At 57.0% G+C, this 26,485-nt stretch overlaps 1 protein-coding gene across 1 annotated transcript; it reads right to left on the bottom strand.

The window, feature by feature from the left end:
• Positions 1–612: 612 nt before the first annotated feature.
• On the bottom strand, positions 613–25,816 carry P2RX3 (purinergic receptor P2X 3). Its single transcript, XM_028516738.2, has 12 exons — positions 24,996–25,816; positions 18,004–18,139; positions 17,507–17,578; positions 17,180–17,243; positions 16,513–16,606; positions 16,121–16,198; positions 15,503–15,644; positions 14,813–14,949; positions 2,557–2,650; positions 2,225–2,290; positions 1,548–1,625; positions 613–1,125 (listed from the first exon to the last, which is right to left on the bottom strand). The coding sequence occupies exons 1-12, from the start codon at positions 25,112–25,114 to the stop codon at positions 1,012–1,014; spliced, it is 1,194 nt and encodes a 397-aa protein (XP_028372539.1). The 5' UTR covers positions 25,115–25,816; the 3' UTR covers positions 613–1,011.
• Positions 25,817–26,485: the final 669 nt, after the last annotated feature.

The following is a 26,485-nucleotide window of genomic DNA, read 5'->3' as shown; positions in this document are numbered from 1 at the left end:
AAGACTGACTGCCTTAATAGGACCCCATGGGGACAGCCCGGCTGGCCAGCTGCCCAGCTCACAGGCACTGGGGCACACTGGGGCCTTGCCACCAGTATTATAAGGAGGACAACTGGCCTCCAAGCCCAGGGCCTCTGGTCCGGGAATCACATCCTACCCTGGATGGTGGAGTCCATTTCCTTCAGGGACAGGGCCCAGCCATGTGTGGGTGTGGGTGGGCCGCAGAGAGAGGGCAAGGATGCCCTGCCCTGGTCTGGGGAGGCAGCTGTGGGGTGAGGTTAGGGATGCCCACTGGCAGTCCCGTCTCCTGCTTCCTTCTGGTGTGCCCCCCCACCCCCGCCACCAAGTCAGAGAAAGAGATCCCACCCTACTGTCCCACTGGTCTCCCCTGAAATGGGGCCCGAGTCCCTGGGGCCAGCGTGGGGCTTACTGTTTATCACACGGAACCGAATCATGGTCAGGGTGGAGGAGGCTGAAGCAGCAGGGCAGACACCCCTGGGAGTTCACCCTTCTCTTGTGGGGTGTGAGCAATGGAGTTAGACAGACCTGGGTTCAAATCCCAGCTCTCTTGCGGCTTGGCCGTGTGGTTTTGGGCAACTGACTCAGTCTCTCTGAGTTTCAGTTTCTGTTCAAAACAGGGAACCTAACATCTACCTCATAGGAGTATTCTAAGGATTAAATGAGATAACGTGTGTGAAGTGCCTGGCACTTGGTAGGCCCTTGCGGCCACTTGGTATTACTATTACTGTGTCTACTCTTCAGAAGGGGGGAGACTCAGGTGCTGCTGTCCAGTGGGGTCCTGGGAAGCAGGGAAGGGCGAGGCAAGGGGTAAACGTGAGACTCAGGTCTCAGCAGGAGCACTGGGAGGTCCAGACCCCCCGTCTGGGATGTGGCCTCCTGAGCTGAGCTGCAGAAATGAGACCCCCTCTCTCCCATCCCCCCTTGCCCAGTGGGGCCTCCTGTTGGGGGGCCTGGAGCCCAGTGGTGAGTGGGGGGCCCTGGGCTGAGGCCCTAGTGGCCGATGGAGTAGGCCCCCGAGTCTGTGGACTGCTTCTCCTCCGTGGTCTGATCGCTGGGGTACACGGGGTTGGCGGAGGCAGTGACCTTCAGCGTCGTCTCGTTCACCTGCAGGAGGAAGGCTGGCATGGTTCTGCTCCGCCTGTGGGTGGGAACTCCCCTGGGCAGACTCGGCATGGGGCTCACAGCCTGGCCTTTAGGGGAGCGACACAAGCCTGTCTGTCCCCAAGACGCCATCCCTACACCTCAAGGGCAAACAGAAACCAGAGCCATGCCATAGCAGGATTTTGTCCTGCCTAGAAAAGGAGTGAGGATGTGTGGATGGGGACAGTGATGGCAATGACCCACAGAGCCCCCACGGTCCTTACAGAGCCCACTCTGGGCTGAACTCCCTCTTGTCTGGACCCCCAATGTGCACCGAGACCCAATGAGTTTCCCTTCAGAAGCCCCGGAAGGTGAGCCACTGAGCGTCCTGGGGTCCAGCACCCCCCTGCCCTGTCCCACTGCCTCTCTCTCGGGTCCCCGCTCACCTCCTCAAACTTCTTGGCTTTGTACTGGTCTGCGCCCTTGAGGAAGTTGAGCAGGATGATGTCACAGAGGACAGTCCCCTGGAGAAGGAGAAGAGGCAGGGCAGGCCCTGAGCTGCCGGGACAGTGGGCAGGACTGGCCTGGGGCCCAGGGCAGGTCAGGGGAGGGGACAGTCCTCCATGGATGCCTGCCTGAGGTTTCCTCGTAGAAAGATGTCCAGGGGCTTTGTGGAGTGTCTTCATGACCCACCTCCTCAGTGCCTGGGGTCACCCCAGAGCAAAATGCAGGGAGGGGACTTGGGGGAAGAAGCAGAGGGCTTGAGGGGGTAGAAGTCCCTGGGAGCTCCTCACATCTCCTCCCCACCCTCATGGCAGGATCAGGAACCTTGTAGTACGAGAAGCCTCCTGCAGGGGGCAGGCTGCTGCGGGGGCAGTGAGCTCTCTGTGACTGGAGATGTTCTGGTAAGGGCCCACCTGGGAGCCAGGCGGTGGAGAAGACTAAGGACCTGGCAAGAGGCTGGGCTTTTCATTCTAGGCTGAAGCAGGGCTTAGGTGGATCACCACTTCAGTTTACCTGGGTCACCACCCAGGCTCGCCTGGGTCCATTCCCCGCCCCCCCCTGCCAGCCAGGGCCCCACCCTGACTGGCTTCCTGCCACAGCCTGGAGGGGCTGGACTCACCACTCCCACAGAGGTGAAGGCTGCCACGGAGCTGATGATGGTGGGGATGATGTTGAACTTGCCAGCCTGTGTGTACAAAAACCAAGGCGAGTGGACAGAGAATCCAGCAGCAGGGCAGGGGTGAGGCCAGAGGCTGAGCTTGGACTCCCAGCCAGAAAGAACGAGGAGCAGCAGGCCCCACCCTTTCATGGTACGGAGACTGGAGGTGTGACCAGCTGATGGTCTCATGGCCAGTTGGTGGCAGGACCCTGTCCCCTGGAGCAGCCTCCTCTGGGTCCAAAGTTGGTCCGGGTTTCCTCCCTCCCACCCCGCTGCCCGGCGCCAGGACTCACATTCCCGTACACCAGCACATCGAAGCGGATGCCGAAAGCCTTCAGGAGCGTGCGGTATTCGCTGCCGTTCTCCATCTTGTAGTACTTGGCAAACCTGGAGGTCAGAGGCAAAGCTGGCTCCCATGGTGGGCTCCCGCCTGCACCTGCAGGGTCCTCTGGAGTCTGTGACCGGCATGTACCCCACAGGCCTCACAGATGGCTTGGTGGGACACCTGCCACAGTCCTCCCTGTGTGGTCAGCCAGTCCCCTGCACAGGCATCACCTTGGGGGCCTGTTGAAAGGCAGATTCCTGGGCCCCACGTTGACCTCATGGAACAGCATCCCTGTGAGTGGGGCCCAGGACTCAGCCTTTGACATAATTTCCCTCAATAAGTCTGATGTGCATGGAAGTTTGAGCCAGATCATGTTTCTTCAGTTCTATGTGTTTGGGCATCCCAGGGCCGGGCTCCCTGCAGGCACTCCCCTCTCCACAGGCTTTCCAGCCCCCTTGGGTTCAAAGCCCGGCTCTGCCACTTAGCAACCACCTAATGCTAAGAAGCAAAGGCTTGGAGAAGAGGTGCTGAAAGCCATCTTCCTGAATATGGTCAGTTATCACCCGGGCACAGCAGCAGAGAGTGTCAGGGGCCAAGGCAAAATGGCCTAAATTCAGCAGGAGAGGAGGCTGGACCCGAGAAAGGAAGCATTGCTAGAAAGACAAGAAGGTCCAAGAACCTGATTCTCCAAGGAGGTTGTAAAGGAATTTGCAAAAGCAGCACCTTGAACTGGCGGACGCCTCCAGGAAGTCCTCACCGTGGCTCTCAGGTTGGCCTGAGGCTGAGTGTGGAGGGCCTCGGTCTCCACGCCACCTTGGACAGAGCACCCAAAACATGCAAATCTCTCGCTGCACGCGCAGGGGCGGCTCAGTGAGTCCCAGGGAGAAGACACTGGTGACATGGTTTGTAGGTGAAGAGGCAGATGGGAAGTGACTGGCCCGAGCTGGGATTCTGATCCACACCCATGGCTCCAAAGCCCCTGCTCTTAACCCTGTCCAGGGCCACTCAGCACACAGGAAGCCTGGGGCCAGACCCCGAAGTCCTTCTGCGTTCTGTGCTCTGTCTCCCACCGCTGCAGAACCCAGGCCTGGAGGGAAGTCTCCCTTGCCTGAGATGTGGCAACGGGTGCCCGTGGGCACTGGGCAGGGGTGGCAGGGCGAGTCACAGGGCAGAGGCTGGACTGCGTTCCTGAAGCCTGCCATTCCTGGCCACGGGCTGCGGCCCTGAGAAACGCCCTGACGTTGACCAGGAGAACAGAAAGTCGGCATCCTGGGCGCTGCCTTTCGGAGTGAGGGCTGGCTAAATTTATCTCGAGGAGGAATGTGAAGGGAACAGGGAGAAAAACCAGAGCGGACTTGGTTGTTCTCCAGCACCTGCCTTCCAAGAGGCAACAAGCATGATAAGATCATTATCTCACCCACCGCCCACCCTCGGAGGAGGCTTGGCAGGGCCTGGCTGTCTGTCTGATGGGGAGGGAGAAGGAACCCTGAGCAGTGGGGGAGGGAGGGGACGAGCTGCAGGCACCAGGACCCAGAAGCCCTGACTTCGGCACTCCAGGGTGGCCGGAGGGGTCACAGGATGCTCCGCTCTGTGACCATCAGGTCTGGGTTATCTTCCCTCTGGGTACCCAGACCCCTTGCGTCTAGCTGGGGCCCCAGGACTGGTTCTCGCCCGTGGAATGTGAAGGGACGTGGGGTCTGCGAACTCTGGGTGAGGGGTGTCAGAGCAGTGCACCTTCCTCATCCTCCCTTTCCCCATGGCCAGCTGCTCGAGGGCCACGGGCGAGCTCAGGGCCAAAGGGGCGACCGAGTCCACTGGCGGCAGGAGCCCAGACCCCTGGAGGCTGCGTGGAGCGCCCCGCCCCCACTGACCTGCAGGGCGCTGCGCCAGGAACAAGGAACCAACCTGTGTGTCAGCCACGGAGATGGGGGCTTGTTCGTTACAGCAGTTAGCAATATGGGCCGTTACGAACTCCTGTAATTTTATAGGCAGGAGGCCTGAGTTAAAGAATGAATTAAAACTGGAGAGTCATTCAAGATGAGACACAGAGAGAGAGAATTCCAATGATGCTGCACTCCTGGGAATAAGCTCTCTGAGAAAGTTCTAGAAGATCTAAGTGTGGCCCTCCATCTGTGTTTAACTAGCTTTTGACCCCATGCAAATCACTCAGACCCCTCTGAGCTTTTCACCTCAATTAAGAGGTGAGCGTGAGGAGGACCAGAGGAGAGAATGTCCAGACGCAGTAATTAGAGCAAGATATAGTAAGTGCTGGAAGCGTGTCTCTGCTCTTTCTTGTCATAAGATCAAGATAAAGTGAATTAATGATGCCTACGTTTTCCTTACCCATCACACCCCCTGCCTCCTGGAGGTGAGAGTATCAGCAGTGACAACAACTTATGCTGAGTGCTTACTATGTGCCCGGCACTGGGCTAAGGGCTTCCCGCGTGGAGTCTCACTCAACACTCACAGCCACCTCTCGAGGAGCTCAGTACCCCTATTACAGACGAGCCGTCAGGGTCAGAGAGGTTAAGCGACTCGTTAAGGTCACAAAACCAGCAGTCAAGTGAGCAAAGGCTGGGAGTCAACCTCAGGCAGTGCAGTGTGACAGCCCAGACTCTTAGTCAGCATTTCAGACGGTTCTTTCTGTTGCCTGATTTCTGTCGGGTCCCCGCTCACGTCTTCCAGTTCTCTAGCATTTGCAGGGTGGGTCTCGCCACCTGCAGTCATTGGCTGGGCGAAGAACAGGAGCGGGGAGAGTCATGAAGTGTCAGGAGAAGGACCCCTGAGCTCCTCATCTGGAGAGGGGAAAGGCTGAGTGAGCTACACCTGCCCGGCCAGACTGCTCCCAAATGCTCCGATTCCCACCTCTCCAGCTTTGGTTTTCTCGGTTGGGCAATGGGGCTGATAACAATGGCATCGCCATTCCACACCTTGCCTTGCACTAGGAGGCCCCTCTCAACCTGGCCCAACCCCTGCTCCTGGCCTGGTTTGCAGAACACCCCCACTGCCCTGGCCCCCTTCACACGCCAGCCACATGGGCTGCTTTCCTGTAACCGCACACACTTCCCAGACCTAGGCTCTGGGAGGCCTTTGCCCACGCTGTTCCCCTCCCCCCCCCCCCCCCCCCCCGCTTCCACCTTGCAAACTCCTATTCATCCGTCTGGGCCCTGCTCAGGGACTTCTCGTTCTTTCCAGATTTAACAAATATTTAGAGCACAGCTACTGTCTGCCAGGCACTGGGCTAGGCACCTGCCAATACCCCGGCGAGCTCTGCTCTCATGGGAGGGAGAGGAATACTCATCACGCCATCCCATAAGTAGCTCCAGTTGGACGCCAGGGCTGGGAAGGAGAGGAGCGCCGTTCTAAGAGCATAGCCAAGGAAGACATTTGGCCTAGGCTGGCAGGCCAAAGAAGCCTTCCTGTGAAGTAGCACTGAAGCCAAGGCTTGGAGGGTGGGGGTGGCTTTCCTGGCTGAGGGGCCCCAAGCCCGACTCAGGGAAGTGGGGGGGGCATTTCTGAGGAAGCAGAGAGAGCGCCCTGCACCCTGGTCCTGGGAGGATGGACAACTTATGGAAGTGGCAGCGTCTGCTCGGCCCCGGCCTGGCAGGCAGAGCCCACTCATGTGCGTCTCCCCCCAATTCCACGTGCGATGACTTCACACCTGCAGCCTGAAACTGTCCATGGTGGAGCATTTACACCACAGAAATTGGCAAACACTACAAACTCAGATTTCAGTTTTCCTTTTCCTAGCACCGAGGCTGTGAGGTCCCTCTGGGCTACCTTTTCTGTCACTGCTGCCAGGGCCTGGGTCTCCCCGACAGCCCCCCCCGCCACAGCAGACCACGGCTGGTAATCTGGACTTCTGACTGCAAGCCAGACCCCACTGTCTCTCTTTGCTCCGGGGCCCCGCGCAGTGAATGCTTGCCGGAGGAACAACTGAGTTTTTGGAGATTCCTCCTGACGTCTCCCAGATTGAGTTCAGCAGCGTTGGCCTCCGGGTGTCCTCCCCCTGACTCTGGCTCCTCCAAATGCACCCTGTTCTTCAGGGGGAGCTGGTCAACAGTGGCAACAACAGCTGTTTCTCTCCCAAACAGAAAACATCTGGATCTGGCAGCTGGCTGCACGGGAAAGTGGGTGCTATTGGTTCCCACATGGGGACCCAGCCTCGCGGAGGGGAAGGGGGAAAAGCAGGGACAGTCGTATGTGGAGTCCTTACTCCTGCTAAGCTGCCACACTACAGGCTTCCACACGCACTGTGTCGCTTGGGCCCCCCAGCAACTCCGTGGGGGAGCTGGCTGGCGGCTTAGGACTTTGACATGAGCCAGTTCTGGGCTTCAGTCCTGGTTTTGCCGCCTGAATTCCTTTACAGAACCTGGGGCAAATTACTTCACCTCTTTGCGTCTCGGTCTCCTCAAACCTGAGAGGGGGATGACGGCCGTAACTGCTGAGTGGATGGACTCGGTGTGCGGCTGGACGAGAAGGCTGAGCGCAGTGCCGGGACAGAGCTTTGAGTATGCTGTCCAGCGGTCCTCAGGCAACACCGCCAGACGCCACGGGCTGGAGGAGGCGCAGCTGGGATCTGAACTGGGCCCCTCGAATCCCAGGCCTCTGCCCACCCGCTGCTGCTTCCCAGCAGAGGAGACAAAAAGGTGCGTCCTTGTGGCCTCAGGGTGGGCAGGGAACTTGTGAAGCAGGTGCCTGTGGAAACACCTGAGCAGGTGCAACTGCACTCCTGCCAGAACCACCAGAGGGGGCAGCAGAGCCCAACACTGGCAGGCCCCGAGCAGGGGGAGGGGTGGGAGAGGGAGGACCCTGGCGGGGGTGGGGCTGCCAGGGTTGGGAGGGCCATCTGAGCCCAGACATTTGAAGTCTCCACTGCGCCGCAGGCTGGGCCCCCTGGCCTCTGGGGGGTTTGGTCAATGGGAGACCCGGGTGGGGACCAGAGCAGCACAGACATGGTGGGGTGTTTCTTCTGCCCACCGCTCCCTGCCTCCCCGTAGTGCCTGTGGTGGTGTCACTCTGGCTGCTTCCCCAGTCAGGGACCCAGCTCTGGGCCAGCCTCCCATTCCTCCCGCTGGCTGTGGGACGAGGGGTGGTGAGAGCGTCCCACGTGGTCATGCCCCGGAGACCCAGCTTTCCAGGCGTGAGCATTCCTTCAATCGCCCCAGCCGGGCGTGCTTCCCACTGGGCCCCTCACTGGGACGCCTGTCTGTCACCCGACCGGACGCCCCGACACGGGACCCAACACAACGAATCTCAGGCCTGACGTGCAGAGACACGTTCGAGTGCGGGGGTGCGTGCGTGCTGCCAGAGTAGCAACAGATAAAGCATGAGTCAGTACAAACGTCAATTAGCATGATAAATCGCTCGTCAGACGTGCCTCCAGGGGGCAGCGTTGAAGCCACGCACAGTGCGGTAGTCTCCTCCGTAAATGCCAGTCCCCGCCCAGCAGCCTGCCCTTCTGAAGCCCTTCGGCGGAAAACTTCTTGCATTGACTCAGACGGCTGGAGTCTGCGGGGAGTCTCAGAGATTATCACCCTGCAGCAGCCAGTTTTACCGAGGAGGAAACTGAGGCCCGTGGGAGGGACGGGACTTGCTCACAATCACACTGAGCACTTGTGTCAAGGCCTGAATCGCAGCCCACGGGTCCCCTGACCCACAGCCCCGGCCCTCTCTGCTTTATGTCTGCATCACCTGAGTTATTCTTGGTTTGCCCCGGCACACAATATATATATATATATATATATATATATATATATATATATTGGTATAAACATGTTATTTGGGTTCAGGTTTATCATTTGTAGTAGGTTAAAACATCTTTGGTCATAGGAACCGGTCTTGTTCACCTCTGTATTGGAAGAGATCCTCCCAGCCCTCCTCACATTAGCTGCAAGAGGTTTCCCGCCACTGCCTGATTACCTCCAGTGACAGGGAACTCACTACCTGCAGGAGTGGCCCACTTTCAGCTTTGGGTAGCTCCCCCCATTACAAATGCTTCCCCACGCTGAGCTGACATTTGCAGCAGGTGGCAGCCCTAAACGCTTGCTGAACGGAGAAGGGTTTTTATCACGATGCACAAATCCCTTGGAAGCTCTCAGACATCTGTTTAGAAACCATCCCAGAGAGTGGTGGAAACTCCTTCCTCAAGCAGAGACACGCAACTGTTACAGCAGCAGGGAAAACAGCAACGCGCGCGAGGGGTTCGGGTTGGACTTGCGAGGGAAAACTTGGGCCTGGAATTTGGGTTTCCGAGGGAAGGAGGTGGTGTTCTCGGCAAAGCTTTCTGCCTGGTGGGAAATCATCCTGCTAGCCGACATGTACTCTTGCAGTTGACTTTATACCGATGGGAAAATATCGTCTGGCAGGCTCCTTGCACGGGGGTGGGGGGGTGGGGGGGGGGGTGGGCAGCGTCCCTGAACAAGCTGGGACTCCTCCTGCTAGAGAAGGGCCCCAAGCCATATTGATTAGTTATATTCTAGGAATCTAGTCAACCTCAAAGACAGGCATTTCAAAAATGGTTTGTTCTCACTCCTTTAAAAGCAAACAAACAAACGTATTACTACTAACGTGTCTTTAATGAGGCAGAGGAAGACAGGTGGGAGGAGAGTTAGAGGATGTACTTGAGAGCCAGGTTACTAGCTGTCTCCTGCACGAGGTAAGCTTTCTGGCCTCAGCGTCCTCATCTGTACAATGGGGGGAACCACACTGTCCTGTCAGGATACTGTGGTTGTGAGCATGGGCTCCGGAGCAGCGGGCCAGGGTTTGGGTTGCAGCTCCGGCGGTGTTTGCTGGGTGGCCTTGGGCACGAACAGGAAGCCTCTGAGCTTTCACTTTCAGCTCTAACATCCTCTCTTCACTCGATGAGACAGCCCACAAAGAGCCCTTGCTAAGTCCCTGGCTCGCTGGTAGTAAGCGCTCAGTGAGTGTTCGCTGATAGTTCCTACCCGGCCTGTTGGTGGTTGGGAGGATGCAGTCGTACAAATTGTAAGGGGCTGCATACATCCGGGGTGGTTCTCACTGCCTCTCCCACCATGCAGAATTCAAGCAAACAGGCCCCACAAAAGCGGGCCTTCGAGTGCTTCTGCGGTGAGGATGGAGACGGCTGCTTTTAACGCCGTCCTATGTGGCTCCTGGAGGGAGAGAAACCCAGATTGCGGAAGGGGCGGTTAAAGCCAAGGGCGCACTCCGAATCCCTCTCTGTCAATTGGCCTGAGATCGCGCTGATCTGCACGTTTCCGCATGGAAGCGGCTCGGCTGCCAAATCTCGGAGCCTCGTGAAAGCTGCTGTGGGTACATTTCCAACGCGGAGCGCTCACCACAAACACCTCCAGCACGAGGAACATTCAGCAGCTGAACAGTGTTTTCTGTCCCAGACACCGAGGGAGGAAATCCAAAACCGCATTGCCTTTTAGGAGCGGAGCTGTCTCAGGCGCTCTCAGGAGTAGCAAGAATCAGACATTGCTAAGTGCACCATTTTGCTTCTCTCTCATCCTTCCAGGAGTTACTACTGGGTTTCTCTCCTAGAACTGCATATATATGTTATGCCTATGTATATTATGCATATGTATATTATATATAATATAATGTATATTATATTATATATGTAATGTATATGTATATGTATACATATGTATATTATATACATATTATATATATATATATTTTTTTTTTTTGCAAGAAATGTCGTGGCGGGAGGTTTGCTAGAAGCCATGGCTACAGCTCAGGTCCCTAGGTGGGAGTCCTGATGTTCCTCTTAATCAGGTTGTGCAATTTTGGGCAAGTCTCAAAATCTTTCTCAGGCTACTGGGGCCTGAGGGTGTGGTCGACAGTGAGCCGTTAATCCTGTCAAAATAGGTGTGAAAGGGCTCTAGGGGCTCTTAATCTGAGATTGGGCTAGGCTTTAAAAGGTCTTCAAAGTCTGGAAATTTTATGACACATAAATATGAATGCAGAGAAGGAAACTGACCACAGTGTCCGGGGTGTTAATTTCCTGCAAGGGAGCAGACAGGGATGAAGGGAGTTTCCGCCTGTTGTTACCCTGCATCTGTCCATTTTTCTTGGAGTTATTACTCTGAGGAGGTATTTATATCTTGTTTGTAGAAATAAAGTATCCTTTAAAAAAGAAATTGCCTGCAGCATTGCTCCTGGCTATGACTACGTGCATTTTTCTGGAGCAATCAATGGCACATGCTTTTGTTGGGGGTGGGGGGTTTCTGGAGTGTGTAGCAGAGTTAGCAACTTCCGGAAGTTAATGAAAGTCTGCGATTTCATGAACGAAAGTTGTTAGGGCTGGTACTGGACACCAATGCTCCCACGTCCTTCCTCACCCTGGCCTGGGCGGTCTCCGCCGGAGCCTGGCTTCTGGCTACTGATGGGGCCCACCTGTCCTATCCCCGTCTCTGGGTTCCAGTAACTGCCACCTGCCCTTGCTCCTTCAGACCCCGGCAGCCACCAGTGTCCAGTTACTGGCCCCAGGCACTGCACGATCCTTTTGGTGTCCCTACACCCTGTCCACGCTTCAGAAACAGTCCCTTTATTAAACTCTCCTCAAATTACCCAATTTGCATGTGCCATCTGTTTCTTGTTGGGACCCTGACTGATACAGTATTTTTAATCTGTCTTTGTACCCTCTCTGCTGATACGCTCGCACACACCACGTCTATTCACTGACCCTCTCGTGCACAGGCACACGCACCCTCCGGCTCCCACAGTGGACATACACAGTCACTCACAGACACATACCCACACTGACACATTCACCTTCAAACTCGCACTCACCCACAGACACACACCCTCACTTGCAAACTCACACTCATCCACAGACACACACCCTCACTCGCAAACTCACACTCCACACTCACGACAGTGTCTGCTCCCAGCCCTGGGGAGCACGGTGCTCTGGTTAAAAGCCTGCTCTGATGAACTGAGGGTCCACCCGAGACGCAGGAACTCTGTCTGCCTTCACCCGCGCACCGCTGACCTGGCGACTCGTGCCAGTTCTTATTTTTAGGAAGTCTGCACTCCGTCCATCACTCATGCAGACAAACGCACCGACTGCACACTCTCAAGGTACTTGGAAAGAGGCCTCATAAAAATACCATGTTTGAAGAAGAGGGGAAAAAAAACCGAGCTAAAGCAGCCCCCTGAAGTCTTTATCCATGCAGCATAGACTTGGAGGTAAAATAAGATCTTTCCACCAAATTTTAGGTAGGCAGGGACAGACAGAAACCTGCGGGTCACACAAAGACTAGTTCAGGTGGACAGCGCCAGGTACTTTGGGTGGGTGGTGGAGGGAGACACACTTGGGCTCCGTACAAGGTCATCCTTGCAATCACTGGAGGCCATCCGGTGACCGGCCACCTTACACAGGGGCCTGTGTCTAGGGCTGCGTTGTGGGCAGGCAGATGTGGGGGTTGGGAGCAAATGACCTCTAAGGCTGCTCTAGGATGCACGCCACTGCCCCTTTGAAGTTCCTGCTTCCTCATTTGTAGAATGACCCCTCCGTCTGGGTGTCTCCAAGGGATCTTCGACGACTATAGATTCTCTAAATCTCTGATTCTGCAGGCACAGAGCCTGGAAAAATGGCGTGGGGGGGGGCGGTGGAAAGGGGCTGCAGAAGTAATTAGTGATGGAAATGCGAATCTCTAGCCGCCACTGGATGTCTGAGTTTGCATATTAAAGCAGGACTGGATCTGGGCTGAATGATTCCACCCCCTCCAGAGCAAGAGGCAGCGGAACAGTGGGATGCTGGGGGATCCTGGCCTGTGCTGGAGAGGCCAGTGAGGTTTTTTGGGGAGACAAAGGCTCTGCACCGGGCCTCCAACAGCTGCTAGCTGGTTAGCCTCCCTGGACCTCAGATTCTTCGTTGGAGACCACGGTCCCAAGCACATAGATAGACACGTTTACTTGGGGATTAACAAGGGCCAACGTCCCCAGCCTTCCTGGTCGGGGTAGAGGCCGTCCCAGCAAACATGTCTGCATCCCGGCTCCCACGCTCACGGGCTCTGTGACCTTGCAAACCTACTTAAGTCTTCGAGCCTCCGTGTTCTCCCATGTGAAGTGGGGGGATGGTAGCACCTCCCTCGCGGGGTGGGGGGCTGCGGGTGGAGAAAACCGAACCCAAGCACGGAAGACACCGTGCACACGGGGCGCGCAGGGTCGTGCCTTCTAACAGAGAGCCGAGTGGGACACCCAGGAGAAGCAAACGTTGCACCCATCACCGGCTCCGCCCTGTGGTCCACACTGACCTTGGCCGTGGCCCTTTTCCTCTCACCCCAGGATTCAGAAAGGTGGCTCACATAGGCCCTTAGCTTAGCCTTGAGTGTGTGTGTGGTGTCAGTCACTTGAAGGCAGCATGCAGGTGGGTGGGTGGCCGGGCATCCAGGGAGGGAGTTCAGGGAGCCTGGGCAGAGCCCTCTGCTCGCCAGTGCTGTTCCTCTGGGAAGTCTTTGAAACCACAAGGATCAGATTGGGCAGCTTTGCCCGCTCCTATTTCGGAGGTCTTTCGGAGGTGAGGGATCAGTTAGGTGGGGCCCACCCTTCTCAGATGGTTTCCCTAGGCCCCGCCCCCGGGGAAGGGTGCTCACAGGACCCTTAGAGGCCCTCGGATCTGTCTCCCTGAACACAAGTGTACTCAGGACCAGGCCCGCCTCACGTGCGGCGGTGCGCAGGCCAGGTGCGCATGCGTGCGCCGCAGCACTCGGAATTGGAGATGAAGAACTCCAAACTAATTCTTTAAATGAAAGTCGTTGTTCTAAAACTGTATGACACTGCTAGTCGGGGTCTTCCTAATAGTTACAGTTTCATCAGCTTTCCTGCCAAGTAAGTGATTTGGAGGGTTGAAGAATTCCCAATGGCCAGAGAGAAGTTATGAAGATGAAAAGTTGCCTTTTAGATCATGAGAATTTTATTAATATGTTACTATTTTAAGCCACCATACAAAATCCTTTGTATTGATTTCAGTGTGATGTACCCGACTGAATAAATATACCAATTTCTGCCAGGGAGCCAGACAGTATTTTTAAACTACTTTAAAATATGTGTTGTTTCCTATGATTTTTTAAAGTTTGGAGTTGATTATGAAAGCACTTTCAATTTTTAAAAAATTCTTTTTTCCTGAGCTTATACATGCATATTTTTAAATGATTAAACATAAAGCTTAATGGGGTGGATAATTACTTTTTCAAGTTACAAAGAAAGGTTTGAAAAAGGCAAAATAATTTTTTTTGCTTATGCATGTCACTTTGTTGGAAAATACCACTTCAACAAAAAAAATTTAACGAACAATTCTTTAAACATGTAACTGAAATATATTCTTATGCGGGATTTTTTTTTTCCTGATCACTGTCTATTTAGCCAATTAGCCTGTTTAGTATATAACATGGTGTCCTTAGGGCTCTGCCAGAAACGTCAGGATCTTCAAAAATTAAGGGAAAAACAGCACAGAGCGCTAAAGCTTTTCAGACATTGGCAGATAGGACCCTCAAGGTAATAATGACACCACTCACCGCCCTTTCATGGATGGGGAAGTGAGGAGGCGAGAAGGTCAAGGGCCTGCTCAAGGGCTTTCAGCTGGTTCCCAAGAGCTCAAGCCAGTGTTCTTCTCTTTCCTTTTCTCCAAAGGGGGAGGGGTCGTGGGGGCTCCCCTGCATCTCAAGGCCATTGGAAATATCAGTTAGACGCTATTAAAGACTGGTTGAGTTCTACAACGGTTTGGAAAGGCACTGAAGAACTAATGACCATTGTCATTGTTGGTGACTCCAGTGACATGTCCCCGGTTCTGGACAGAAATACACTTCCGCCTTGCAACGCGATACCAGCCATCGCCCTTGCTCTTGGGCATGAGAACCCTTAGGAACTGCAGGCACCGAAGGAGGAACGGGGCTGCCCGGGAGGGACTCAGGCACATCACAGACTTGCAGACGGAGCGAAGCATGGGCTCAGAGTCCCAGAGCCCAACGTTTCCGGCCAGCGTGGCCCTCTGGCCTCACTGCCCCTGGGAGCGTGGACCCTTGGCAGGGTCCCTTCCTGCGGCGGCGGGAGCCCTCCTCTCACAGGACCGCCAGTCCTCCCAGAGGCTGTCGTGGGAGAGTCCCTCCTGAGTTTGAGAGGAGCCCTGATGGGGGCGCGTGGGACCTTTCCTCCCCAGTACCCATCGTGGCTTCGGGAGCGGTTCTCTAGAGCGGCCCGTGCCTCCTGCCCACCCCCGCTCCCAGGATTACCTGAAGTTGTAGCCCGGGGAGACGCTGCTCTTCTGGGAAACGCTGTCCAGGCGCGTGAAGGAGTACCTGGGGATGCAGTGCTCCCAGGCCCTGTCCAGGTCGCACTCCCAGCCGATCTTGATGCCCAGGACTCCGCCCTGGAGAAAGGGGCCGGGTCTGAGCGCGCCCCCTGCCCTCCAAATCCCTGTCCTTGTCCCGGGGCGGGGCGGGGTGGGGCGGGGTGGGTTGGGGGCCGTGACAAGGAGACGCGTGATTTCTTTACATTTTCTTGGTAGAGGACGCGGGTCGGGAGAGAGACAAGCGACTTGTCTCAGATGTCGCTTAGTACAGAAGTACCGTAGCTCAGGGCGAGAACCCTCGAGTCTCTAAGTCCCGCTTACGGTAACTTCAGTCCCTTCCCTGCCACACGGGAGAAAGTGGCCACAGATCCACAGCGCCAAGGCCTCTCTATCTGCTGGTGAAGTGTGAAGACGGGGACGGGGACGGGGCTTGGGGGACACGGCGGCGAGGGAAGAGAGGCCACTCAGGACCGGCGGGCGGGTGGGAAGGGTTCAGGAGCCAAGCCAGTGGCCGGCCTGGGATGCCCCCAGCAGGTGGCGCTGTCTCCCGGCCGCTCGCTCCCCCAGCGCCCCCACTGCCCGCTGAAGGGCCCCTCCCCCCAAGCTCCTGGAAGAGGGGCTAGGTCCTCACCGTGCTGGCCAGTTTGGCAAAATCCTGCCCCGCAAACTTGACCACATCCCCCACACGCAAGATGGGGCAGAAGGGGGCTTTTTCAGGGTGGAAGTGGCAGGTCTTCATGTCGGCCGCGGTCAAATTGGGAAGCATGTTTCCCCTGGGGGGCAGGGGGTGGAGGGAGGAAGGAAGCAGAGAGGCGGGGCCCAGGGTTAAGGCGGAGGCAGACCCCCACAAGGTTTTCTCCAGCCTCCCTGAGTCTCAGGGGCCCCACGTTCGGGGCGGGGACAGGGCGTCTAGGACCTGAGCTCTTGGACGCCCACCATCGCCCTCACCTCCGTCCCTGCATCACTCTTGTAACTCCTGCCACCCTCCCCCCATCTCTGTGGCATGAGTGTCCCTGTGGAGTGTCCCCCAGCTCTCAGGCGGGGGTCCTGGGGGTGGGGGCTGGTGGAGAAACTGTCCCCAGGGTCCACCCAATACTTGGTGGTCAGGGCTGGCAGGGAGATGGGGAACAGGAGCCCTGGGGAGCCGCAGTGAAGGTGGGGAGACCGCTGAGAACAGGCATCTCCTGTCCCCTGAACACGAGGGGCAGAGTGAGTGGGGTGCACTGCCTCTTGGCTCTGGGGAGCTCACTTCTCAAAGTTGAAGAGGGGGAACCGGATGCTGTTCTTGATGAAAATAGTGAAGTTCTCGGCTTCCATCATGACGGGCCTGTGGGTGGGAACGGAAGGGAGAGGAAAAGCAACAGGGGAGCTTTCACCTCAGAGGCCACCCTTGCTGGTGGACAGGTCCCAAAGGGCACGTGGCCATGGCCTCTCAGGGTCTGAGGGTCAGAGGGCCAGGGCGGTGGCGGGTGAGATGAGCCGGGGAAGGTGCTCTCCTGAGGGTGCTCCCGCCCCAGGTGGACACGGTGGGCTGGGGGGAGGGTGCCCACAAATCCCCAGCAGCTCAGGGATGTGGAGCCCCATGCCGTGGTGAGGGAGAGCTGGGTCGGGGTCTCTGTTCCCAGCGGGTCAGGCCCTCACATTTCCACGGTGTCCACCTCGGTGGGGCACCAGCCCTGGATCTCGCAGGTCCGGACCTCGGAGCTGTAATTCACGCAGCGGCCGGTGAGGATCCCTGCGAGGGGGTGGGGCGGGGACACAGTGCTGTGTGCTCCTCTGGCCCTTCGCCGAGTCCTTCCCCCACCCCGCCCCTCCTCGTAAGAGATGCCCCCAAGCGTACACAGGTAGAGGGATCGTGCAAGTGGAGGGAAAGGGCAGATCGGGCAAGGGAGGCCCGCAGGTGTCGTATGATTCCTGCAGAGCTCTCTCCTTCCTCCCCAGCCCCAGGCCAAGCCAAAGGAGGTGACAGTCTTCCTCTTACTGGGTCCCCATGTCCCCGGGTCACAGCCTGCTCTTTCTCGCCTCAGAGCCTTTGCTGCCTCTGTTCCTCTCACATAGAATGTCCCTTTTAGAGCCCCTCTGTCCTGCCAAATCCTACCCACCTTTCAGGGCCCATCTCGACCGACACTGCCTCTAGGAAGCCATTCGGAACCCCTCTCCCACCCCTGCCTCCCACATTACCTCCTGGATGTCTCTTGCCACCAAAAAGCACGTCTGTCTGTCACCCCCATCCCTGCACTGGGAACTCCTATAGGGGTCTCAGTACCACTTTGGGGTTGTAAGAGGGTGGGGAAGGGGCTCCACTCACCCCCACCCGGGAAGCGCTCAGGCCTGCACTGGCTGTCGGACTCACAGCGGTACTTGTCCTCGCTCTGCGGGGAGACAGGTCTGCAGGTGGGTGAAGGACCCTGGGCCGGCCCTGGGTGAGCCCCTGGGCACCCACTGCCTCCCCACAGCCAGTGGGCTCTGGATGGTGGAGGGTGGTCCCGGGACACAGCTCCGAGATGGCAGCACCTTGAACCTCTGCTTACACCCATGCCCCTCCCTGCCACCACCCCCCCCTCCAACGTTTTCCCCATGACCTGCTTCATCCAGCCTCCATCCCAGCCTCCCTCCCCTCCCTCTCCTCCCTCACCTCTGGGCAGAATCCTTGCATCTGGTTTTCAGTAACAATCATCTTGGTGATGATGACAAAGACAGAGGTGCCCTTGGGAGACGAATGGAGAGAAAAAAGTGACAGCACCCATTTGTGAGGTGAGAACTACTTTACCCCCATTCTACAAATGAGGAAACTGAGGCTGTGGGTAAGAGATTTGGCCAAGGTCACAAGGCTAATCAAGGGCAGACGTGAGGTCCAAACCAAGCCCTTCCAGCTACCACCCGGCCCTTCTTGCTCCCTCTGAGTCCTTGAGTGCAGGACAAGTTGTGGCAGAATGAGAAAGGATGCCTCCTGCAGCTCTCGGGGTAGGGGGGGCAGGCCACGCCCCTACCCCCAACAGCCAGGGAAGGGGAGCTCTGGATCACTGAGGCCACAGAATCTGGTGTGGGAATCCCATTGGCACCCACTCCCCCAGCCTGCCCAGGGTCTGGGCATCTATCTACACAGCGACCTGGCGTGGGGGGGGGGCATACCTGGGGTGGGGTCACATAATCAGGCACGTCCATGACTCTGTTGGCGTAGCGTCCAAAGCCCTTCACCTTGGTTACCACGGAGGACTCAATGGCTGTGTCCCGCACCTGGTACGCCTTCTCATGCAAGAAAACCCACCTGGGCAGGGGGAGTGGGGGTGAAGAGCAAGAGAGAAGGGCGTCGGCCCCTCAGACAGAGGGTGGGAGGGGTCGAGTTCCTGTGGGGAGGCCCATGCTGAGGGTGTGGGACTTCACAGTGAGTCCTGCTTTGGCTGAGACTACGGTCTCCATCCCACCCCCCCCACTTCTTGCTTAAGGAACATTTTTAGACTTTTTTCCCCCTAATTGTCCCCTGCCATGAAATTTTAATACTATACACACCAGTTTATGCATTGCATGAGTATTCGTGATTGACACAAAAAAGTGAGATATTTTTATTCTTCAGGAGCCAGTGTTAACCCTTTGAGGGCGCTGTCACCCCTCTGAGAAGGCATCGTCACTGCTGCTGCTGAGGCCGCCTCCCTGGGGGGAATCCCGAGAAAGAACGGGGCAGAGGACCCTAGGCCTCACTCTGCATCCCAGGCCTTGCTCCTGGCGGTATCCTAAATGCCCGCACATGGTTGGTGTTCACTAAACAAGTCAACGACGATGCTTGGGAACTGGGCACCTGGCGGAGTCGCCACCTGTGCAAGCATTGGGTGAAAAGAATGAAGGAAGGGAGGGGCCGCAGCTGAGCCTTTACTTGGCAGGTAGGTGGAGTTGGGTTGGGAGGGAGGCGCCTCTAATCTTATTTCTTGAGTTGTGCTGCCACCTGGTGGACATTTACCTGTACTAGTTTCTTCCTGCCGCTCCCAGCCACGAGGAACCCTTCCCTTCTTCCAACACCACCTGTCTTCCCCAGACTCGTGCAGCCTTCCCCAGCAGCAAGAAGGGACTGCAGGCAGCTCTTCCCTCTGCATTTCTGTGAGGTGCCCGCCTGCCCATTAGAAATTGCCCATTACAGCCCTCTAGGCTCCGGCCACGTGGCCTCACTACCGTGCTTCCGGCAGGCAACGCGGTCTCATTTTCCTGGACAGCACACCCGGAGGCGGATGCGCACACTGTGCCCATTGTGCAGATGAGACAGCCTCATGAAATATGCTTGGGAAATGCTGCACACTCTCAGTTTTGCAGGAACACTGGTGATGTCTCGTGGAACTTGGGAGTGTGTGCTTTTGGGAACTCTGGGTTGGGGCCATTTTCTGCATGCTGACCAGGGTGGCACTGGGTAGGAGAACCCCATCAGATGAAGATGGGAGGAAGGAACTGGAGAGGGTGTAGGGCAAAGAAGACAATGCTGGAGGCGGGGACGCTGCTGAGGGCAACACGTGGAGGCTGGCGGACTTTACAAGGAGCGGGTAGGGACTTCAAGCTCAGGAGCTTGTGTGGGCTGTGGGCGGTGGTGAGTGCCACAGGCCTGGGAGATCTCAAGAAGCCTGATGCCCACCTTCCAGGGGCAGGTGGGATAGGACGACCTTATGGGGTCCCCTGATGCTGGAAGGTGCTGCGGGGAGCAGCTCCTGGACTATGCTGGGGGTCAGACACTGGGGGGCTGGGCACCTGCCCATCGTGTTCATTTGGATGCAGGCTGACACTTGCCAGTGGCTACTTGTTCAGGCTTTGGTGAGAGGGCTCAGTCACCCCACACCAGGGCCTCCCTCGTGCCTGACTGCTGCGTGTTCTCCTGCGGGAGAGGTCGGGTGGAGTCCCGGCCCGTGCGGGCAGACAGCCCCAACCTGTCACCTGTTTTATTGTCTCAGCCTTGCAGCAGGCCACCTCCTGATTTATGCCCCATTAAGAGCGATTCACAGGCTTGTAAAACGCTCTTACGAACACCACACCTCTGCAGAAGTTCGAGGAGCCGTGAGCTGTACGTACTTCTTTAGCGCTTTTCTTTCCTTCTTTTTTTTTCCTTTTGGAAGGGAAGCAGGGGGGTGTCTTGTAAGGAAGTGTGGCTCACATAGAAATCTCACCCACTGTCTCATGTCCCAGCCGAAGAGAAGGGAGCATCCCTGATGCAGAAAGCTGCCCAAACGAGCATTCTTCACTCATGGCCTGGGGCCTTGTGGGGTGGAGGCGGGGAGGTCTCCCGCCGGCTCTGCTCCCAGCTGAGAGGGGTGTGGTCACCCCTGAACGCTCACCTGAGTGGACGTCATGACCACCGCCACAGCCCACCCTCCAGAGCTGCAGTGTGCCTGGCCGCAGGATGGAGACAGCTCTGAGCACGGACCTGGTGACATGGTTTCCTGAGCTGCCCCCCCACCCCCGCCAACCCCCCTGTCTTTAAAGTCCAGGAGCCTCTGCTGACGAGAAGCAGAGCTCAGATGAGTATTATCATCCAGCCAACACAGCACGCCGGGAGCTGTATGCGTGAAGGATTCACGGAGTCTTCCCCACAGCCCAGCGACACAGCGTCATTATTACCGCCGTGCCGCAGATAGAGAAACCGGGGTACAGAGCCGTGTGCCGCCCTGCCGCCCACCCAGGCGGACTGCTCACAGCTTCCTCACTGCAGGGTCTCCCCCTGTACCCCAGGGCAGGGCCTGGCCCCCTGCACTGGATCTGTGTCTAGCTGGCCCCTGCCCGTCACCAGGGAAAGCACCTCCGAGCTTAGGGGCATCTCCAAAGGGAGGGCCGAAGGCTTGGAGGAGCAATGAACCAACTTTTCCCCTCCACCTCCTTTCCCCCCTTCTTCGGGGCTCCTTCTCATGCCCGGTGGGGAGGAGGGGCCACGTCAGGATTCTCTCTCTGAGTTAAGTAACCAGAGAGAGAATCTAGTGGCCCCGTGGGGCTGGAGGACGCCATCAGGGCAGCTGGATGTAAGGGGATGCTTCGTTTCCAGAGCGCAGGGGCCGCGGCCGTCTCCAGAGGCCAGGGCTGAGGCGAAGGGGCAGGACTGCGCCTTCAGTTCTTGGCATTGACTCTGCTGCTCTGACTTATTTTTTCTCATGTTCCTGGTTTATTATTTATAGAGCGGAAGGCGGGTGGCAGCTCCTTGGCAGGTGGGGTGTGCAGGAAGGAGGCCAGAGCAGTGTCCCAGCACCCGCCTGTCCACCCCCCCCCACCCGGGAGTCAGGGAGGAGGCTGGGGAGTGGGTGTGAGGTGGTGTGTTGTGTGTGCCGGGGGGACGGGGGTCGCTTAGGAAGGCGTGAGCTGGGCAGAGGGACAGGGGGAGGCCTGAGGGGGAACCGATGCAATGATGATCGTTACCATCTATTACTGAGTCACCTGACTCAGGAAAGGCACTGGCATGCGACCCCACCTCAGCACAACCCCCTGGGAGTGGCGTTCCTAAACCCACTTTCCAGATACAGCGACTGAGACCTAGAGACGTGCAGGCCCTGCCACCAGCTGGCTGGTATCACAGTGAGGCTTGCAGCCAGGTGCTCCGTGACCCACGGTCTCCCCGTCATGGGGCTGCAGCGGGGGCAGCGGGGAGACAAGGATGAAAGCCACTCCTCTCTCTAAATCTGTATGATGGGGTTCCGGCAGGTCTTCCCACCACACTGCCGCCCACTGTGCCCACAAGGTGCCTCAGGGCACTACCCTGGGCTGAGAGGAGGGGCCAAGGGGCCAAGAGGGTTGAATTCCAGCCCTTTTCTTTAAAGCAGAGCTGCTCCTCATTCTAACGGTTTGTGCTCACGGTGAGTGTGTGGATCGGGCCTTGCAGGGGCGGAGGGGGACAGGGCAGGGAGAGCAGGGCTGTGATGGGGTCAGAGGCACCACCCACCACCACACCACCACAGGTCCTGCCAGGGGACAGAGCATCAAAGGGCCAGGATCGCCCTCCCCACTAGTTTGAAGAAAACAGGCTAAGGCCATGCACCTGCCAGTGTCCCGGGGACTCCAGCCCCAAGGATCTTCTGTTTCCTCCTCGGGTCCTTACAGGATCCAGAGAGGAGCCTGGCTCCTCAGTTAGGAAGTCCCACCCCACAGAGGAGACTGCGTTACCACCTGGGCCCAGGAAAGACAATGGGAGAAACACCAGGTGAGTCCTGGTCTCTCTGTGCACCTGGGAAGGCAGGACAGAACCTGTGTTTCTCCCTGAGTCTGCTCAGGTGCACAGAGGGGCCAGTGATGAAGTGGTGTCCACCACAGGCGGGCAGGTGAGGCTAGAGGAGCGGGTGTGCTGTACGGCCATGAGGGCGTGGGAGAAATGGCTGGCTCCTATAACACACGTCCCAGGTAAGGCATCTGGTCTACCCGAGAGGCACGCTGTGGAAGAGACCCGAGTACTAGCTAAGTGTTAACATCACAGCATTAAAAGTCCTCCCAGATTCTATTGAGCACAAGCCACGGCACCCTCTCTCCACAGGACTGCCCACCTGTTAACACATTTTCCTGCGTGCATCCCTCCCTGTTCCGATCCCCTGGCGTATCAGCCAAAGGGGTCTCCCCAACTCAGGCCTCATCATGTCTGCCTCTCTCCCTCTCTCTCTCTCTCTCTCTCTCTCTCTCTCTCTCTCACACACACACACACACACACTAAAACATTTCAGTGGCTTCCCCTCCATTCCTTTTCCGAGGTCTGGCGTCCAGCTGGGGTCCTGTCCCCATCTTACGCCGCCCTCCCCTTGCTCCCGCTGCTCCAGCCACAGGCGCCTTCTTTTCTTCTCCCCCTTGGCCAGGCCCTTTGCCTTCGCAGACAGAGCTGCGTTTCTCTGCCTTGAACTCTCTCCCTTCCCTGGGTTGCTCCTAACTGTCCTTCAGCTCTCATCTCAAATGCCCTATCTGCAGAAGACCCTCCCTAGTTCCTGCCCAGGTCAAATACCTCCACACTGCGGCTCTTAAAGAGCGCTGTGTGCCTCTTCGAACCCCGAGCCCCAGTTGAAATTTTGCGTTCGTTTGCAGAGATTGTTTGACTGATGTCCTCTCTGGCCCTGTGTGCTCCGTCAAGGTGAGGGCCCTGTCTGCTCCTGCCCACCGTTCTACCCTCGGGGCTCAGTGCCCGGCGTGAAGAGCCGCTCGCTCACTTTTTGCTAAATTGAGGACAATGGATCCAGGAAGTCCTCATGGCGCATGGGCCCATGCGCACAGAGATGGGGCTCAGGCCGGGGGGCTGCGCTGCGGAGCGCACTGATGCAGACGGAAGGAGCTGCTCCAGGGGGAGCTGTCAGGCTGGAAGATGGATGGCGCTGGATGCCCAGACGCCATCTCGTGCTGGCTCCGAAGAGCCAGGCCCCAGCAGCACCGAGGGTCAGGGTCGAGGCATCAGACAGGATGGTGATGAGGGGCAGACAAGGGCACTTCAGTGGTGAGCAGGTTGGTCCAGGGGGGAGCCAGCTGTCTCTGCCCACCCTCCATCCATCTCCTGCCTGGAGCCAGCAGAGCTGGGCCAGGCCGCGAATGTGCTGAGGCAGCTTTTGGCATTCGCCTGGACCGACGTACCATCTTGGGGCTATGTATAAACAGTCAGCATCACACATGCACGTGAACTTGAACTTTCAGAAACCAACTTTGAGCCAGGCTCCAGAGACGCAGACATGAGACATTTGCAAACATCTCACAAAACCTCAAACTTGGAAGGGAACTTCAAGGCCATTCAATCCTATCCCAGAGCTTGAGTCCCTCCTGTAACGTCCCCACGAGCAGCCCTGGACGTACAGAGTGTCTGCAACATCCACACGACCAAAGCCTGCTGGCCTGCACCAAGCATGCCAGCCCCAATCCCGTCGTCCTTGTCGGCCCTCCTTTCCACGCACACCTTCATGCCCTGCTGTGACCTTCAGGCAAGGAGCCCCCCGCCCTTCCCAGCTCTAGCCTGCACAGGATGCCTCCTGCGATTCGCTTGGATTAACTCACGACGGCTGTCAGTGGTGTGCTGATACACACAGACCCATTGTCTTAGAGAACAGCGTGAACCAGGGACCCGCACACCAGGAAGCAGAACCCTGCTTGGCCCGTGTCTCCTGGTGCCCACCAGTGTGTGCGAGGGGCCAGGAGGAGGACAGAACCTGTGTTTCTTCCCCAGCCTGACGTGTGTTCGGTGGCCCTTTGTGCATGTGTGTGTCTACGTGTGTGCATATGCATGTGGGTGTGTCTGTGTGAATATACATCCGTGTGCATGAGTATGCATGTCTGTGTGTCTGTGTATGCCTCTGTGTGTGCATCTGTGCGTGTGAGCTGGGGGTGCCTTAAAGAGCTGGGGGCCAAGAGGGGAGTTGGGACCTCGCTGGCTCTTACGCATCTCCCAGGATGGGTTGTGTGGTGCAAAGTCAGGCAGAAGTAGGGAATTTAGGCTTTCTGACAATGGGGAGTATTTCTGGCTTTGTGAGGAGGGACCCTACCCCATACTCAAAAAAGCCACTTTTCTCCTCAACAGCCCTTCCCTTGAGTGTTTCTGGTACCTGTGTTTCTCCCTCCCTCCCAAGGAAATCATCCCTCTGTCTTGTCAACCCTCCCAGAGCAAGGGCTTCTCCCCCTTCCCATTCTCTCCCACCCCCATGCCAGGAGGGGATCCCCTGTTCCCAGTCGGCTCCAGTTCTCTCCCTCCATCCCTCCCCCAGCTGCGCTCATTCCAACTCTATAATCAACCTGTCACCACCTCTGTTGTTTCAGTGCCTTCTGTCCCCTTGTCTTTTTGAGACCCCAAAGACTCGGCTGAGGGCAATGAAAAGATGTGTGTTTGGGGGTCTGTCTACTCTGGTTGGGGTGAGGATGAGAGAAGGAGAGGGGAGATGCTCCCTTGGGACCTGTCCTGGTGGAGGGTGCTGCGGGGGCAAGGACTACCCTCGGGGTGTGTGCCTAGAGACCACTCTCCAACTGTGGAGGATTTCCTGGGCGAGAGAACTCCTCCTGGGGCCGGATCGCTGATGGGAGCGGCGCAGGCCGGTCCTTGGGACTGTTTCCCCAAGAGAGGGGAAGCCTAGGAAGCTGGACAGCAAAATGGGGTGGGGGGAGAAGGGAAGCAGGATGCTGGGCAGCACCCCCCCAGACCTGAAGGGCCACAGACTCACCCCACAAAGTAGGAGATGATCAGCAGCTGAACTGCCCGGTTGATGATCCCAATGGTCCAGCTCTTCACAACCACAGACTTGGTGGTCTCATAGGTGAAGAAATCTGACATGCAGTTCATGCCGAAAGAGTGCTCAGGGGCTGCTCACAGGGACCCAAGGGTGGCCTCAGGAGGGGAGAGGCCCTCAGGGAGGGAGACGGGGGATCAAGGAGTCCTGGAGGGAGCCGCTTAGAGGGGCTTATGGAACGGGGAGCCTGTTTCTTTAAGTCAGGCAACCCTAGCCCAGTGCCCAGGCTCTCCCTGTTCTTGACACTCTGGGCTGCCAAGAGTCCAGGGCCAGGGCGGGGGACCCCTTTTTGTTCGTCTCCACCCCACTCCCCTGTGATGTCACGGCAGGGGTGGGGTCTCCAATCCCAGGCTCCTGATTGCTTGGGATCCAGCTGGTGAGGGCCCTCTGGGACTCATGTTTTATCTGCACTCTGTCTACCGTTTCTGTTCTGTTCCCTTATGCTGCATCTTCATCCAGCTCACCAGCTGCTTTAAGCACTCCTAAAAGCCCCTCGCAATGCCCCACCCCTCAGCCTCCTAATAGCCGGTCTGCTCGGAGTACCACCTTCACTTTTGTCTTTCTAAAGCCACTCAATTCTGCAGCCATCCCCCGCCCTTCCCAAGTTGCTTCCAATAGAATGGGAGAGGGGAGGGACCTCGAACAGTCCTCTTGGTCTCCTGGGAGGGGGCGAGTAAGGAGTCACAGTTCATATTTCTAACTCAAGTTGGCAGAGGTTCTAACTGAAGCTCTACCTGTAGCATAGCATTATTACATTGTTTTGTGTTGTTGGGGTCTTTTTTTTTTGGTTGTTTTTGTTTTCATGTCAGTTTGCTTATCTGAATCGTTTGTAAGATACTGTATGCTCCTGAAAGGCTGATGCTATTTCTAGCTTGCTCACTAGTTTCCTCAAATCCTAGAACTCTGTTCGAGCGCCATATGTATTTACTGAATCCAGCTGACCAGATCTCGCTAGTGCTGCAAAGGCCATCAGGAGGTCAAGGCCAGCAGTTCGGAGCAACCGTGGGTGCCCACTGTCTCTCACCCCGTGACCCGGTCAGCAGGCTGGTGTAACTGGTGTAAATCAGATTGTCAGAGAAATCTGGAGTTTAAATATTCTGTCCCCAGGTCTTCATATGGATCCACTGTCAACCATTCTGGATGTAGAGTCACTATGCTTCAGACAAAAGAGAACTGGACTTGGGCAAGGAGGTTTGGGTTCTAGCTTCTGGCTTTACTGCCAACTCACTGAGACCCTGGGCAACTCGTCTCCGGGTCTCAGTTTTCCCACCTGCACAAGGAGGTTGCAGGAGACAAACTCCAACATGTCTTCCAGGTCTTGCCTCCTTGGATTTTGCAAGATGCATCCTGGGACTATACGGGGTGGGGTGGGGGGTGGGGCATGGGTTTGGCAATTCAATGCTGACTTGTGCTTTCAAATCAGT

This window comes from Phyllostomus discolor, chromosome 6 (genome assembly GCF_004126475.2).
Source record: "Phyllostomus discolor isolate MPI-MPIP mPhyDis1 chromosome 6, mPhyDis1.pri.v3, whole genome shotgun sequence".
Classification (NCBI taxonomy): Eukaryota; Metazoa; Chordata; class Mammalia; order Chiroptera; family Phyllostomidae; genus Phyllostomus; species Phyllostomus discolor.
Note: the sequence above shows the minus strand (reverse complement) of the source record. Positions and strands in the feature narration are given on the sequence as shown.

Bases quoted from the DNA above. Each gene is read 5' to 3' on its own strand.
- P2RX3 (XM_028516738.2), bottom strand. From the start codon at position 25,114: ATGAACTGCATGTCAGATTTCTTCACCTATGAGACCACCAAGTCTGTG. The intron at 18,140-24,995 runs GTGAGTCTGTGG...CCCCCTGCCCAG, and splicing joins ATCATCTCCTACTTTGTGGG to GTGGGTTTTCTTGCATGAGA. The intron at 14,950-15,502 runs GTGAGGACCTAG...CCCTTTCTCCAG, and splicing joins TTGCCAAACTGGCCAGCACG to GGCGGAGTCCTGGGCATCAA.